Consider the following 18327-nt stretch of genomic DNA (forward strand, 5'->3'; position numbering starts at 1 on the left):
TTCCACTCTTTCGGTTAATACTCCAAGTCTGTTTTCTCTTGAATTACCTGTTGTTTGAATATATTTTGAAATATTATATGAAGGTTATCACAAGCAAACAAAATGCCTGTTCTAATATAAAAGAAAATTAATGAAGTATTTTATAAAACGATAAACATATAATGGTTGTCAATTGTTTTGGTTATTATAACAATCATGGAATTCCTAGATAACTTGGACAATAATGCTTTAAGCATTCTCAACGACTTCTATTTAATATTTCTAAGAGCTCTTCCAATATAATCTAGCAACTTAAGCAGTTTATTTTTCAATAATATGTTTAACTGTTTTAAATTATTAAGTTTTAGTTCATTAATATTTCAGAATTACTTGTAATTGAAATAATAATTTCATTGAGGATAAGATTAATAACAACAATTAACATACAAATGTAAAATCTCAAGATTATCAATCTTTGTCAATTGCCTCATTTATTACTCAAACATTGGCTATAGATTATTTTATATTAAACTTTTTTTTCTAATTTAAGCTTTTTACATTGAATGAGTCAATAAAGTTACATCTTAAATTTCATAGAATGCAACTGCTATATAGATTTATAGTTTATCATAATAGATTTTATATTTTTGAAGTTTTTTTATTTTTTTTATTTTAATTGCAACAAAAATTAACTGAAATGTATTTTATTTCACTCTCTTATCATGCAATACCTTCATGAGTTAACATTGTTTCAGATTTAGACTTAACCTAAAACATTACACTATTCTCAAACTATGCAATATTTTCTTGGTGTATTCATTAATTTATTTTGTGATGTTAAACAAATTTATTTTCAATCTGGATAATTTCAACTGATTTGTGATAATTAACACACCAATGAGAAGCTATATATAAAATACTTTCATATTATGCCAATCTCATATCATTAATTATTTAACAAGTGTACTATCAAATATTTCATAATATTCTAGTTAATAATTTGCACTAAGCTACTAAAACATTATTCTACGTTAAATATTTTGTCTGGAATTGGAATCCATAGACTGATGATATGTATACATGTATGTATATAGGTTCACACACACATACACACACACAAATTTTGTTATTGTCAATGCACATAGAAAACTAAGGAGATTTCCCTGACATCTTTCATGGCTAGTTGGTCACTCTTCAACTGACAAGCACTCATAACCCACTCCACTTGCAAAGAGAACTTCATTATAATTACTATTTAAATCCTTCACAAGTTAGTACTTTGCTGTAACAGCTAGGCTAATTTGCATACTGTACATTAACAGTATAAGTATTTCGTAAATATATTTAGGCACAAACAGTGTGTAGTAAAATAACTACATTGAATTCTTATGTAGTCACACTACAGTTTGTAACCCTCAGACTGTGGAAAGAAAAACAAGACGCATTCACATTTACATAACCTAAGTATTACAAACTGTAAACTAAATATATTTAATTTAGCTTAGACTTTCTAACCCTTTGTGACTGATGCAAAACCAACTTTCACCCAGAAAGTAACCTACATATTCAACAAATACTTCAAAGAAGGCATTCAACAGAACAATCTCAAGTCCTGATGGAGCCATGAAAGTAACTACATGGCAGAATCAGGTGTCCCTTGATTGTGTCCCCCACCATGCATGCAATGCCAGCCACTGAGCCTTTGGCACCGTGAAGCTGCTAGTCATTCATCACTCACAATGTCAGTTTAAGATACGAACTCAGTCCAGAAAGCTCAAGCAAGCAGAATTCACATGACCAAACAGTTAACTCAGGCCTTTTCAAACATGGCCTACCTTCTTTTCATGAGATGTATGAGGTCTTTGTTTTACCACACATCTCGTAGTGAGCATGAGTTGCTTGGAGAGGCCCTCATCAACCTGCAAGAGTTGTCAATGAATATTGCACTGGACTTGCTACACAAACTAAGACAGTTGAACATCTGATAGTTAAAACTGTTTCTTTCACTTGGACATGGATTCCACATCAGTGCTAGAGGACTCCAGCTAATTGCTGATCTTGAACACAAAGCTGCCAGCCTCCAAACTTCTGTGGTAGACAGGTAAAATGTGTGTGTATGTGCATGTGTGTAACTGTTAAAAAATCTGAGTTGCAAAAACAGGCACTAATACATTAAGTAATAGAGTGAGTATCTTATGCATCCATCTATATATTTATATACGTCATGTAAATACATGTTCATTTATATATATATTCACAAACACACTTATGTGTGTTGTGTTATATATATATATATACTAACATATATATGTGGATATATAAATGTCTATGTAAATAGATAATAGATCATGAAAAACTTCAGTAACAATGTTGATGTATTTGGAAGAAACTTGCAACAGCAAATTGAGAACACACCAAAGCTAACAGGAAATACTGGAGACAGATTCCTGGCATGACATGGAAAAGTGCATTTTAGTTTGAACCACTTGAAGAAGTTATGCATATATGCACACACACACACTGGTACATATGTATATGTTTATATATAATCATATATATATATATATATATATATATATATATATATATATACATACATGTATGAATATGTACATATATAAATATATCAACATCATTATTATCTTTGTGTTGATGCCCACTTTTCCATACCTACATGGATCAGACGGAATTAGATAAGACAGATTTTCTATGGCTGCATACTCTTCCTGTCACCAACTCTTATCAAAAAAAGGTTATATTTTCATATCACCAGACATGATTTCAAGGAAGATTGGCTAGAATGGCACTACATGCATGACAGTGATACTTGTTTATGAGATATATATATATATATATATATATATATATATATATATATATATATATGAGGGGCTCTCTTCAGTTTCATGTGTAAAAACCACTCGTAAGTTTTGTCTTTGCAGAAGACTGTTTATGAATAGCTTATTTGAAAAATGCACCATCCAACCTACAATTGTTAGAAATACAAACACCACTTCACAAAAAGTAATTAACTAACTAATGAACAGGCCAGAAAAACATCGCCCAATCAATAAACATGAAAAGCAAACCAGTGAACAAACACAAGTACAAGATCACACGTAACAAAGGATATAAATACATTCTCATTACCTAGTTGTAGTAGTTCTTGCCTGCAGATTGCAGTGGCATGAAACTTGAGTTGTGAGACAAACTCACAGTTTTAGTTGCAAAAAACTATGTGTATATATGTGTGTATGATTAATGTAAGTGAAGGTATAGCTGCATGAAGAATTCTGTTTCACAGCCAAGTGGTTTTCAGTTCAATCTCACAGCACATCACCATCAACAAGTATCTTCTACTATCACCCCTAAGCATTGTGAGTGAATTTGGTTGACAATAACTGAAAGAAACCTATCACACATATATGTGTGTGTCTGTGTTCCTGTATGTATCCATGTAGTGACATCATGTGATGGTTGTAAACAAGCTTCATCAATACAACTGAGGAAGTTTATTAACAGTCTTCTTTAAAAACGATGTCTGGCCATGGGGAAATATTATTTTGCTTGAAAAAAATTGAGGGTTGGCAACAGGATGGGTATCCAGATATATAAAATCTGCCTCAGCAAATTCTGCTTGATCCATGCAAACATAGAAAAGTAGATGTTATTTGATGATGATGGTCATATATATATATATATATATGTATATATAAATATATGTATGCATGTATACATATATATGTATATGTGTGCACATGTTTATAAATATATAATCATGTGTCTATGTATGTATGTATATGTGCATGTACATGCATGGGTGTATGTATGTGCCTCTTTGTCATGACATTGTAGGATAGTTATAAATGAGCATCATGGTCATACAAGGAGAATCCCTTATTTTCAGTCTTCTATGAAAACTTGTCTGAACATAGGGAAATATTGCCTTGCTTGAAACAGGTGAAAGTTGGTAAAAGAAGGGCAATCAGTTATAAAGACATGGAAAATTGGATGTTAAAACGATGTTGATGATGATGATTAACATATATATATATATATATTTGTGTGTATATATACACACACACACACACACACACACACACACACACACACATAATACACAAGTGCAGAATAAAACAGGTGAGTTTTTGAAAGTGATTTTATAGCATTATGAATTACATATTTTCACATGAGTTTCACTAGAAAATTCTGGTATGCCAAGCAATAATTATTGCGTTAACATTTACATTTGGATAATAAGCTGGGAATGCCAGAAGAATATTGTTCATCTATTTCAGTGCTACATACCAACATAAGCATATTGAGAGAAGCAAGATAAAATTCTTGTATTTTCTCAATATCAGCCAACCTGTATTGTTAATAATACTAAATTGAATTACAATATTCATCTGAAGATCTGATATTTTAACCCTATTATGAAAATGTTTACATAGCATTTTTCATTTAACATACCAGAATTGGCATTTGAAACACCTGTAAGATTGTACGATTTATGATGTTATAATAAATTAACTAAATCAAAATCTCCTGATATATATTCTGCACTTAGATATATACTCCGTAAATTATTCAAATGTATATAGTACTAAGCAGAAATCTGAGGACGTATAACATTTAGTACACAATAAAAAATCTAGATATATGAAGGTTTACATGGAGTCTTAAACATTGGTTAACTGTTGTGCTATCTGAAACCAAATAGCACTTATTAATGACATACATATATGCATTTATGTCTGTATATATATATATATATATATATGTGTGTGTGTTACACACACACATGTATATATGTATGCTTACATATATATGTGTGTGAGGTGTGTAATTACATATATACACACATCCATATATATGTACACACACACACACACATATACACACACACACACACATATATACACACACATATATACACACACACATAAACATTCATATGTGTATGTAAACATATGCATATTTTTATGCATTTAGATACTCATAGGTTGATATAACATAAGCAGACTGATAAATAGCGGTACAAGCACACACACACACACACATACACACACACATATATATATACATTTACATTTACAGCTATGTGTGAGTTTGTGTATATGTGTGTGTGTATGCATTCTTGCAGTTTCTATCAGTTGATCTTAATTGGTGTTTTTAGCAACATAATCTACAAAACATTTCTTGTGTCTGTTAACTTTATGGTTCAGAGTTTTAATTTCATACATTTTATATCACATTTATACATCTGTCTTAGCCTTTTACAATTATTTATTGATTTTTTTTTATTGCCAATTTACATTTATCACTGTTTATTAAGTAGCAATTATTATTAGACATCCACTTTGCTATTCCAGAAAAATCAGTGTGGAATTTTCACTCTCCAGTTTGGCAGCCTAGCAAGCAACTGTCACAATGCCTTTTCATTTGTTTTTCGTTGTCATTGTTGTGGTGGTTGGGGTTGTGAAAGCTTTGAGGTCTTTTGGGTTTGTTTTTTCTTTTTTTTTTTCTTATGAAATGATTTATTTTTGTGGGAAATGATGGAGTGCATACTTTGGTTTGTGATGAGAATATTTAAAAAAAAAAAAGAAAAAACTCATTCAGTTAACAGGAAATTCAAGTGTATAACAGATCTAGAGCAATAATATCTTAAGAAATGAAAATGATTCAAAATGAACATGAAGTGTAATAAAAAGCACAAACAATATTACCAAAAAAAAAAATTGTTTTATATGTTATCTTTCAAACATTGTCTTATAAACTTTTGCATCTTTTTGAGAAATATAACCTGTTCACTTGCTACTAAAAATCCTACCAACGATGTCATTACCATGAAGACTATTGTGTTCTTGAAAAGGTACCAACTATTTGTTCTCGAAAATTGTAACCAATTTAATTTGTTTCTCTCTTTTTCTCCTTGTTCAGTGATAGAATATTTCAAATTTTTTTTCCAAATTTTGGTTTTTATTTATTCATTTAAAGATTTGATATGGGAGAAACTAGCTACTTAATTACTTTGATATCCTCCAATTTATCATGAATAAGATCCAACTTTTAATTTTATTCCTTTTATTTTAATCAAAAATGACATTTACATGATTTAAATTTTATTTACGTAGCTTTATTGAATGTTCGGTGTTATTTTATTCTCCATAAAAAAAAATACAAGTTATCTATTTTTTTTTTTTTTTTGTTGAACTTAGATAATATATAATTATCTAATGTAGCAAGCCAGAATGGCAAAGATTATGGTATGCATTAAATTGAAATTGAAAATTTGTTTCAGAAAAATTTTATCAACTTAAAACATACTAGGTCAGAGAAAACCTGTGTTAGTCTCTGTAGGCAAAAAAAGTAAAACAACATATAAATATTTTTCAAGTTATACAATTTTTAAGATGATAAGAAATCTTCACTCAGGCAGGTCTCATTGGAAGCATAATTGTATTTTGTTTAATAAAATTATCAATCTATTTTTCAAATGATTAACATTTTTTTCTATTATAATTATCAAAATTTCAATGAAATTTTTACATAAAGATTGTTTTTATGATGTATTATTAATTATGATGACACTATTTTGTAATTCTGAATAGCAAAAGTTTCTACGACTCATTTGCTATTATAGACATTTTGATTGATTGTTTCTTTTCAATAAGCATATTTACTTCATATGTAGATAAGAATAATGATTAAAAACCTAGCGCCTGCCTTAGATGAAATAACTATTGATAATTTCAAAGTAATATCTAAAGATTTACTCCTACATAAGAATTTGAAACATAAATGTCATTTACTACTAGTAATTATATATATACATATACATGTTGTGTATCTATATATATAGGTTTCTTTTCTATATATCATTTCTTCAAACACAGTCTTTTCTGAAACTTGCCTATTTCTAATTTAGCAGATATTTCTTTCAGATGAGGAGAGAACTTTTTAGTTGGTTAAATAATTCAAAACAAATAGTGACTTCTTTAACTATGCTCTTCTATATTTAACATTTTTTATTGTGAAATATTTGTTCTGATAAATGTTCTTAGTGATAATATTTCCCCCTGAGATTGTTGTATTAACAATAATGAACTCTTTTAGGAAATGACTATCTTATCAAATCAATCCTAAACTTTGTTGTTTTACCCTACTTTGCAAAGTAGGCTGTGCATTTTTACTATTTGTAATCCAACTGCATGCATTGGTAAAATATTTTTTAATATAACTATTATTGTTATCATTATCATTATAATCAGCAAAACATTATCATTGTTGTTATCATTGAGATTGTTTTAATATTGATTATTATTGTATTCAGCATTAGCATCATAGCTATTGTTAACATTTTCCTTAGAATCTTGAGATTATATTTTGATTTATGAATTGAGCATGATGGATTTGAAGCTGAAATAACTGAACCTAAGGTGATTATATATATACACATAGCAAGCAGTATAGTATAATTTTAACAAAAATATTTTTTCGTTTATTTTTCTATTTTTTGAAAAAAAAGAAACTCTATCAATTTCATTATTCTGCATTTGTCAATCTTCATTATTGTCTAATTTATCTAGATCATTTTAAATGGGTATTCAGATTATAAAAAAAAAAAAAATTGGTAATTTAATTTTTAACAGACAAATTTCTCTCCCCCTACCGCTTTTTCTTTTCTTTATCTATATGTTCCCACCCCCCATACTACTGAAACCAATTTAATATGTTGCAATTTTTAAAGGTTAGTTTGTTTTTAATAAATACATTATATTATTATTATTATTATTTATTTTATAAGTAGCTATAATTAAGGTTAAAAAAAATAATGTACCTGCCTTAGGTGAGACAATTATTGATAATTAACTTTACTACTACTATTATTCTACCACTACTATTCTACTACTACTACTACTAATAATAATAATAATAATAATAATAATAATATTAATAATACCTCAAGCAATAATATAACTAATACTTTTTACCTCTGCTGCTGGTCCTTTATCAAAAATTTTAAAACATGAAATTAAAAAAACATTAATTAGCATAATTTACAAAATGAGTAGAATACATTTGAATTCACATCATCTTTGCAATGGGCCCTTTCATTCTTTTTAAATCTTATCATCAAGACTTGAGCCACATTAAGAACACTAAATCATTGGAATTGAAATATTTTTTACTCAACGGTTTTATCAATGTACTTAGTCATCTTGTGATTAATAGAAAATGTTTATCATTTACATATTTTTGTCTAATTTTTTCTTTCATTTTATTTTAATTGAAATTTCCCAGTTGTTATTTTTTAATATTACCATTTCAACTTGAAGATGTATATCCATTTGTCATTGTTAGACAATGAAGGACTATATACTCATTGTAACATGTTAGTATCTAGATGGAATTCTACCATCAATTTTATCTTGTTATCAAAGAAAACTTTGATCTTTGTTATGTCAACATATTTCTTTATTAAATAGACTAAATGGATTTTGTTTTAATATTAGAGAAAATAGAAAGATATGAAGACGAATACATACAAAAAAATCTAATGCTCATATATTAAAGTTTTATCGTTAAAGAATATGAAAGAATATTAAGTTGTAGATTATTTAGATATCATTCCAAAGTGGAGAGAATTTTAAGAAAAATGCTTAATTTAAAGTATCTTTTCCTAAGTTCTACATTGCTATTATATAGTAAAAATACCATAAAGACAAATTTGGCAAAAAAAAAAAAAAAAAAAAAGAGACAGAGATGAATATTTGTACTGGAGTATGTAGCTTCAAATTTATTGGAGACAGGGAAGTAGAATGTAATGGGAGGGGAATTATCTTACCCAAAACCATACATGGACCAAGTAAATTGGTTCCAAATGGAAATAAAAACTAGATCATGAGAACATACCACTGCCCCATAGAGTCTAAAACATTGTTACCACAATGATGGTACAGCACAATATCCATCATCTTTTAATGAAGGGATAATAAGTATGGGTGCAGACATGCTGTTCCATGTTCATTCTTACTGTGCAACAACTTAGGCGAGTGTTTTCTTCTGTAGTCCTGACTTAACTTACACCATTGTGAATTAAATTTGGTCAATGGAAACTGCAGAAGCCCATCATGATGTATGTATGTATGTATGTATGCATGTATGTATGCATGCATGTATGTCTGTATGTATGTGTGTATGTATGTATATATATATATATATATATATATATATATATATATATATATATACACACACACATACATATGAATATATATATATTTATATACATACATATGAATATATTTTTATACATATGAATATATATATATATATATATATATATATATATATATATATATATATACATGAATATATATGCATATGCATACATACACACACACACACACACACACACATATATATATATTTATATACACACATATATACATGTGTGCATTAGTCTTTTTGTTATACCTCTATAAAGTGGTGCACTGAGTTGCATCCCTGTATATCAAAAGGTAACTTAGCCATTCAACAAATAGAGATCAATGACAATAAGTACCCGAGTGAAATAGATAGTGGGTTTGATATGATCAAGTTAACCCCTTTGAAGTGACTCCCTAGCATGGTTGCAGTTCAATTAAGAGAAGCCAGTAAAGAAGTACATAGAAGTGAAAGTAAATATTAATAAACCATATCTTGTAAGAAATCCTTGTCTACAAGAAAAATGAAATCTACCACTAATGTGCTAGATTAAACCTAATAAGACTTATTGGCATCAACAAAAAACAAATTTTTTTGAATGTTCTCTCAACTATATGTCAATGAAACATGCTTTACCTTTGGGAGAAACAAAAAAACTAAAAGAAGACGGCTTTTTTTTTTTTTTTTCAAGGAGGGGAGGATCTGTTTTGTTAAAATTTTGTAAAAATGTTAAAATTTACTTAAAGAATGTTAGTCTTTATTTGTTACTTTTTAACCATCTATGTTTTCTTTGTTATGATGGAAAGTATATTTATTCTCCAATTCGGTTGTAAATAACAAATTTCACAGTTAGTCGAATAGATAAAACAAAAAAGAGTATTATTTTGAAAAAAAAAAAAAGACCCACTAATTCTGTCTGTTTTATTTTGTCCATTGACTTTCATGTTAGCGACTGACTCAACCAGAAAGTCAAATCCATAAATTTGGCCATTTTTCCCTTAAAACAGTCATTTGTAAAACACTGATTCTTGTATGAGGTACAATAACCATGTGTTTAACATAGCAACCTACTGGTCATAATTTTAAAATTCCTTACTGTCATTGTATCATGCCACTGAGCAAAGCATCTAACTTTGCTTGCTCCATTTTACCTGTACAAAATCAGGCTCAGAGTTGAGGGGCTAGAAGTAGCCAACCACAAATAAATCCTCCCACCTATGCAAGTATAGAAAAAATGGATATAACACAAAAAAAATCTGTGGTCCTCTTGTTAAATTGTGTGACGAAAGAATGAGTTTTGTTTCTCTTTCTTTTTTTTTTTTTGTCTCATACAAAGGATTTTAATTACTGTAAAATATTTTGAGTTAAAATATCTACTTATGAAATGTGTGATATGTAAAGTGTACTGGCATAGGCTAGAACAGGCATGGGCAACCTTTTTCGAGAAGCGGGCCGCATGAGACATTGCATGTTATCAAGCGGGCTGCATTACTAAAAAATTCAAGATAATATTTCGTTAGACATGCAATTCAGAAAGTCCATCGAGCCACATGGAGCCCATAGGCTGCAGTTTGCCCATGGCTGGTCTAGAAGCAGTGAGGATGGTAATATCAATAGAGAAACAAAATTATGTGATTTCTAATTACTGTATTAAACTCAGTTTGGAATTCAAATATCATTGGCATCAATTTTGCCTTTAACCCTTTTAGGGGTCCACGAACTAACCAACAGGTTAATACACTATCTAACCAATACAGGTTAATACAATAACTTCACTCAACTCTCTCTTTATAAAACTTGTCCTTTATAGAAATCTCTTTGTTTTCAGATAAATGTTTTTTTGAATTAATCTGTTTAACTGAACATCTAAAGTTAGCATATAGTAGTAATTGTTAATAACTTGCAGATCTAAAATGTTGAAATTCTTTCTCAGTGGCATTGCCAAATCAACTCATTGTGAAAATTGTTCAGTTTCATTTTAATAAAACTTTACATTTGAAAAGAACAACGTTATTATGTCTTAGAATCATTGTCACTAAGCACTTCTTTTACAGACGAGCAAAATATCTTTTAGTCAGACTTCTATCTTCTTTACTTTTTAAGTTCTTTAAAATTATTCCTTACATTTCACCAAAGTAATACACATACATTCATTTACACACACACGCATGCTCGCATAGACACACACACACACATAATTGGCAGTAGTTACAGACTGTCTCAATAGCCAAGAGTTTTGTGCATTGGCACTTATCTAACAAAACTCTCAGCCCTTGAGCCACTTCATAACTTCTTCCAATTAAATAAAAATATATTTACTCATGTTGTGAGCTCTCGCTTCCTGTTCATGCTTCACCACCTCATCCCATGTCTTCCTGGATCTACCTCTTCCAGTTAGAGAACAGGACTTCTTTATACAGCTGTCTTCATCCATATGCATCACATGACGATACCAGCACAGTCATCTCTCTTGCACACCACATCTGTTGCCACTTTTGCCCAACTGTTTTCTCTAGATGCTTACACTCTGTTATACATGCACACTGACATTGCACTCCCAACAGAGCATACTAGATTCATTTTTCTCAAGCCTTCTCATGTCCTCAGCAGTCACAGCCCAGTGAAATATGGGCTGTGACTGCAGAGGACATGCAAAGGCTTGAAATAAATCTTTCTTACTACTAACATTTAGGTCCAAGTTGCTTGAAATAAGAGCTCTTTTAATTATGTGCCATCAGTGAGGCACATTGGCAAGTGTCTTTCATCTTCACTGACAGTGATGTTCTCAGTGATCTTTGCATTGAGAAATGAACTGTCCTTTACTGCAGCATTCTCAAGAGATGTTAAGTCATGGGGGAGCTGAAAGAAATCAAAATCTTTTAATTGATCTGAAGAGAGTAATGTATTGATTTCAAATTTTGGCACAAGGCCAGCAATTTCAGGGGAGGGGGTAAGTCGATTACATTGACCCCAATGTTCAACTGGTGCTTATTGTAGGGTTCTGCTAAGTCAGCTGCTAGACACCATTACTTGTTAATGCCAAGAGGAGCAATGCATTCAAGATATGATAAGTGACAGACAGGAAGTATTAGTATAGTTATATGTCTCTGGACAGCTTCCAGTTGATCGATATTCTAGACAGGATGGGGGATGCAGATTGGAGATGCAAACTGTAAGTGTGGAAGTACCATAGCAGCAATATACAGCTTTAAATAGATAGCCAGTAAACAACTAGCAATGGTCTCACTGAGTGATGCTCATATACCTTCAACCTTTCCAATGATTTTACAACCGTCTTTCATCCAATACAGATAATTTTTTATCACAATACATAGGTCATGTTCTCCAGTTTAGCTTTTTAAGCTTTGTGTTGTGAAGGAAGTTGGTTAATTCCAGGATTTTCTTCTCAAAATGTATAGAGGTGTACACGTCTATAGCCAGTTTGAGTTGCCTATCAGCAATCCATTGCTGCATTGTGTCTAGGTTAGATTGCATGAAAGCTCTATAGAATATAGGACTTGTTTTATTTCAAAGTACAGCTTAATGTCATCTACATATTTTTACACAGTAACATGCTTCAAGTTGGCATTTGTTTCTTTAATGTATACAACAAATAACAAGGGACAAAAAACACATTTCTGCAGAACACTAAATTTCCCTGTATAAGGTACAGAATGTTGTCCTAGTATCATGACTGTGTCTTTTCAACTGAGAATGAAGGACTTCAACCAGTTATAAAGAGTAACCTTCACACTATTGCAGAGAGTTTCACCATATGGCATTATGCTCACAGTAATAAACATATTGAAACATATGAAGTTACATTAATCACACAGTTTTTCCAGTTTTCAACTGTTATACTTATTTTTTTTAAATATACTATTCAAAGAGTACAAAGTCTGCTCAAAATATTATCTATATTTTGAGTATCCATTTAATTTCAAAACTTGTTAAATAGAAATCATATCCTTGGTATTGTTGGTGATAGAGCACTGCCTTTAGTCGAAGAAATTGACCCCAGGACTTATTCTTTGTAAGCCTAGTACTTATTCTATCGGGGTCTTTTGTCGAACCACTAAGTTACAGGGATGTAAATACATCAACATCGGTTGTCAAGTGATGGCGGGGGGGGGGGGGGGGGACAAACACTGACACACAAATGCATATTGACTGCTGTTTCCAGTAAACATTGGTGCCTTTGTACCATGACTCTCTCTCTCTCTCTCTCTATATATATATATATACAACAGGCTTCTTTCAGTTTCTGTCTACCAAATCCACTCACAAGGCTTTGGTCGGCCCAAGGCTAAAGTAGAAGATACTTGCCCAAGGTGCCACACAGTGGGACTGAACCTGGAACCACACACTTATTTTTATAATAGTGCAAGTATATATATATTTGTTTGTATATGTATCTACTGAGTAGATGTGAAAGCATAGAATAAATAGTCTATATAGCTACAATGTATTTGAATATGTTGAAATAAGTATAACAGTTGAAAATTCTAAAAAAGAAAAAAACAATGATTTTTAATTTACCATATTTGATGGCATATAAGACATGATTACTTTTCTCATAAAATGTTTTTAAAAAATCACCCCAATCCTAGATGCAAAATTCTGCTAATATTACATGCTTTAATGCACAAAAAACATTTTTTTTCTGAATATGTACTGCTAAAATCAGGATACACCAAACGAATCTGTGCATTTTCTATGCCATCAAGTATAGTAATATTTCTTTTTTTACATGTTTGCTTTGGACAAAAGGGTTATGTTCATAGTGTTGGCATGTACTCCAAGACTGATATGAGTAATGTGGTAAAAGTTCCTCTTGAACAGTTGCTGACAAGAAAAACATGAGCAAGGAAGGAATTCTAGAGAGATGATATCTTGAAGAAGAACTGGGAATACTAGTCAATGCACAATCTATTGGAGAGGACACACAAAACATGCGTGATAATATATTCAATGTAAATGTCATTGAGTCAAAGTTGCATGGTGTAAGGTGTTGCATTCATGACCACAAGATTGTGATTTCAATTCCTGGACCAGACGGTGCATTGTGTTCTTGAGCCAAACACTTCATCTCATGTTCTGTGATCACTTCAACACCTGATGTGTGGTACACCGTGCACTTGTTCAGGTAATGTCAATTTGATGGAGAGAATGAATTAATGTGCAGGACATACATTTGATCACAAAAGCAAGTCATTTGCACAGGTTTTTTCAGCAAGAAATTGCAGAATCATCTTCCTCAGCCTACAAGACATTACCATCCATCCATCCATCCATATGTCACTGTGGATTTAAATTGTCTGGTTCAAGTGGGAGAAGTTCAGTTATAATTATGCAATGTCACTGTATACGTAGACACTATAAAGTAGAAAATAAAGTTTGAATGAACTTAATCAAAAATGCTATTTCAATCTTTAATGGTAATTATTTCATTTCCCTTATAATACTAATAGCACATGTGAGAAATATATATGTATCATAGTTTCTGTTCTGCCTCTTTAAATTTTTTAATATTTCATGCTTTCATGCTTGATTCGTTTAAATAACAGAAAACCACTCAAAGTGTACTTTCTTTGTGCTTGTAGAGTACAATCATAACAAATTACAAACCCTTTAAGTCTTCTAATTTGAAGATGTTTTTTATTTCGTGAATTCCTTTCTCAAAAGAAATCCATTACAAACTTTCCATAAAGAGGAAAATTTGAAATAAATATAATAATAATGTACATGACTGTTAAACACTTTGTGTTTAAATTTGCTTCTGTATAAAAAATGTTTCTGCAATTAAACTTTTATTTTTTTTTTTTTTGTATTTCATTTTTATTTCAAATAGATCGCCAATTTGGATCGAAAACGGCAGCAAAGTGTTTTCTATACACTTTCCTCCGTGAACAACCTATCTGGCACTCCTTGCGATTCTGGAATGCTGCTTTCTTTGATGCAGTCCAATGTGAGCGAGCAAGAAGACCAGTCTGCACTAGGTAAGCTTTTATTTTCATTAAAGTATAAACTAAAAATTCATATCTTATCTAAAAATGGAAGTTATAATTCATACCAAACACAATGTATAGCACATGATGAATATTTTCAAACATTTTCAGTCACAAATGAACATTAATTATGAGGAACTGTAGAGAATTATAAACATGGTTCTCTTCACTTCTTTATTATTTGTTAATTGGTTAGCTATTCAACCAATTAACTAATTGATTGTTTGGTCAACCATTTGGTTAATCTATCAACCAGTTATTTTTGTCAAAGTCCATTTGTCACCTTTCATGACCTCATGAATGACATGCCCTCTCTACTCCAGGTAGACAAACCTAATTGACCGATTGATTGACCAAATGATTAATCAAATAGTTGAAAAGGTAATTGGTTAAATTGTTAACTAGTTGACAAATAAATAATAAAGTGGCATTATTGGCATAATGACCCTCCCATCATCATCATCATCATCATCATCATCATCATCATCATCATCATCATCATCATCATCGTTTAACGTCCGTTTTCCATGCTAGCATGGATTGGACAGTTTGAACGGGGTCTGGGAAGTCAGGAGGCTGCACCAGGCTCCAGTCTGATCTGGTAGTATTTCTACAGCTGGATGCCCTTCCTTACGCCAACCATTCCATGAGTGTAGTGGGTGCTTTTTACGTGCCACCGGCACAGGGGCCAGAGGAGGCTGGCAACAGCCATGATCAGTTGGTGCTTTTTACATGCAACTGGCACAGAACTTTTGTATATCTATCTATCTATCTATCTATCTATTAGGCTTCTTTCAGTTTCTGTCTATCACATCCACTCACAAGGTTTTGGTCAGCCTGAAGACATTTGCCCAAAGTGTCATGCAGTGGAACAGAACCTAGAACCATGTGGTTGGTAAACAAGCTTCTTACGACTCAGCCACACCTGTTGAGCTTTTTCCATTCTATTTTCTGAACATTTTTACTTTGATGATAAATAAGGTGTATAAAATGTATATTTTGTTTTACTTAAACCAGTGAGGAAGCATCGGAAGAGAAGGTAGACGACAGTGAATTTCAGGAAAATGTCACCTTTGGTCAACTTGGGTAAAGTATTTAATACAAATTAGTTTGCTTATACACACACACACACTCATATATGTATATTTGTATGACATCATCATTTTTATCATTTTTATAACTGTTTTTCCATGCTGACATGGGTTGATCAGGAAATTTTGAAGCTGTGTTTTATGGCTATATACCCTTCTGGATACCACTTTTTTTAATTGCTTTATGTGACATGTTGAGATGTGGTGTATTTATCCTAAAAACTGGAATATACATGGTGTGTGTGTGTGTGTGTGTGTGTACATACAAGTAATAATTGTACTTAATAAGTACAATGTATGCATACTGAGGAGGTCTAATAAATCTAGAATATGCATGGAGTTGTCTACCCTGTTTTTCTTGACTCAAATTAATAATTAGAACAATGGTTTTGTTCATTTTGCTGCTCATGACATGGAATTTTAATTGATGAGATTTTTTAGCTGACTGTATTTAATAGTTTATAAAAATATGTAAATTTCTAATTATTGTAGAGTTATTATGTTTGGACAATGGTGACAATCCACAATGAATTAGAACTTATTGTTACAAACAGGTTTATTCTGTTTATTGTTTCCATATAACATGGCCTGGTGCTTTATATGTTATAACATTTCTCTTGCAGGACTTTTACATGCAATATGAAATCATTTGGATTAAGCAGAGAATTGTGTTTTGAATTCCTACGCAAACAGTCTACTATTGCGAATCTAAGCAGAGGTAACAAAATATTTATTGGTTTTTGAATAATTTTGAAATACCGTAATTAGAAGGTGGTGAGCTGGTAGAATCATTAGAGTGTTTGATAAAATATTTGGTACTCATTTCTTCCAGCATTTTGAGTTCAAATCCTGCCAAGGTCAACTTTGCTTTTTATCCCTTCAGGGTCATTAAAATAAAGTATGGGGGTCAATGTAATTGATTCGTCCCTTTCTCTTAAAACTGCTGGCCTTGAACATTGAACATTGTAACAAACAGATGCCCTATTCAAGAGTAATTTGGTGAACTTGATTACTTATCATCAACATCATCATCATCACTTAATGTCCATCATGTTCCATACTAGCATGGGTGGGACGCTTTCACAAGAGCCGGCCAGGCCAAAGCTTGCACCAGACTGTTTTGGCAGGATTTCTACAACTGGATGCTCTTCCAAATGCCAACCAATTTACAGGGTGTACTGGGTGTTTTTACACAACACCGGTGCAGGTGTATTTATGTGGCACCAGTACAGGTGCTTTTTGCATGACACCAACACGCATGAGTCCTCGAGGTTAGGAATGCTCAACTGGAGAGGGATGCACAGGACAGCCTGAGTGCAAGGACAAAACTACTTAACCACACAGCCATGCCTGCACTTATTTAACATAAAGAACTAATTTTAATTGAATTACAATTTTATTATCAAACAAAAATCAAATGTTTTTATGTTTTTAAATGATATACCTTTTAACATGAAAGACAATTAGATCTTAAATTTGATAAATTATCATGGTCCAAGGTTCAGTCCCACTGCATGGCCCCTTGGGAAAGTGTCTTCTACTATAGCCTCAGGCTGACCAAAGCCTAGTAAATGGATTTGGTACACAGAAACTGAAAGAAGCGGCGAGCTGGTAGAAACGTTACCCCGCCGGGCGAAATGCTTAGCAGTATTTCATCTGCCGTCACGTTCGGAGTTCAAATTCTGCCAAGGTCGACTTTGCCTTTCATCCTTTCGGGGTCGATAAATTAAATACCAGTTACGCACTGGGCTCAATGTAATCGACTTAATCCCTTTGTCTGTCCTTGTTTGTCCCCTCTATATTTAGCCCCTTGTGGGCAATATAGAAATAAGAAACTGAAAGAAGCCTATCATATATGTGTGCGTCTTTGTGTCCACTTCCACTGCTTGACAACTGGTGTTGGTGTATTTACATACCTGTAACTTGGCAGTTTGGCAAATATAACTGATAGAATAAGTACTAGGCTCTAAAAAAATTAATACTAGGGTTGATACATTCGACTAAAAATTCTTCAAGGTGGTGCTCCAGTATGGCTG

At 31.7% G+C, this 18327-nt stretch overlaps 1 protein-coding gene across 1 annotated transcript in view; it reads left to right on the forward strand.

Moving 5' to 3' along the window:
* LOC106882429 (uncharacterized) overlaps nt 1-18327 on the forward strand; it is a 106651-nt gene that overhangs the window by 82659 nt on the left and 5665 nt on the right. Inside the window, exons 5-7 of the mRNA XM_014933105.3 lie at nt 15044-15191; nt 16218-16286; nt 16915-17009. Of these exons, the coding sequence (XP_014788591.1) occupies nt 15044-15191; nt 16218-16286; nt 16915-17009 (312 nt within the window). The remainder of the gene's footprint in view (nt 1-15043; nt 15192-16217; nt 16287-16914; nt 17010-18327) is intronic.

This window comes from Octopus bimaculoides, chromosome 20 (assembly GCF_046866305.1).
Source record: "Octopus bimaculoides isolate indiv1 chromosome 20, ASM4686630v1, whole genome shotgun sequence".
Taxonomy (NCBI): domain Eukaryota; kingdom Metazoa; phylum Mollusca; class Cephalopoda; order Octopoda; family Octopodidae; genus Octopus; species Octopus bimaculoides.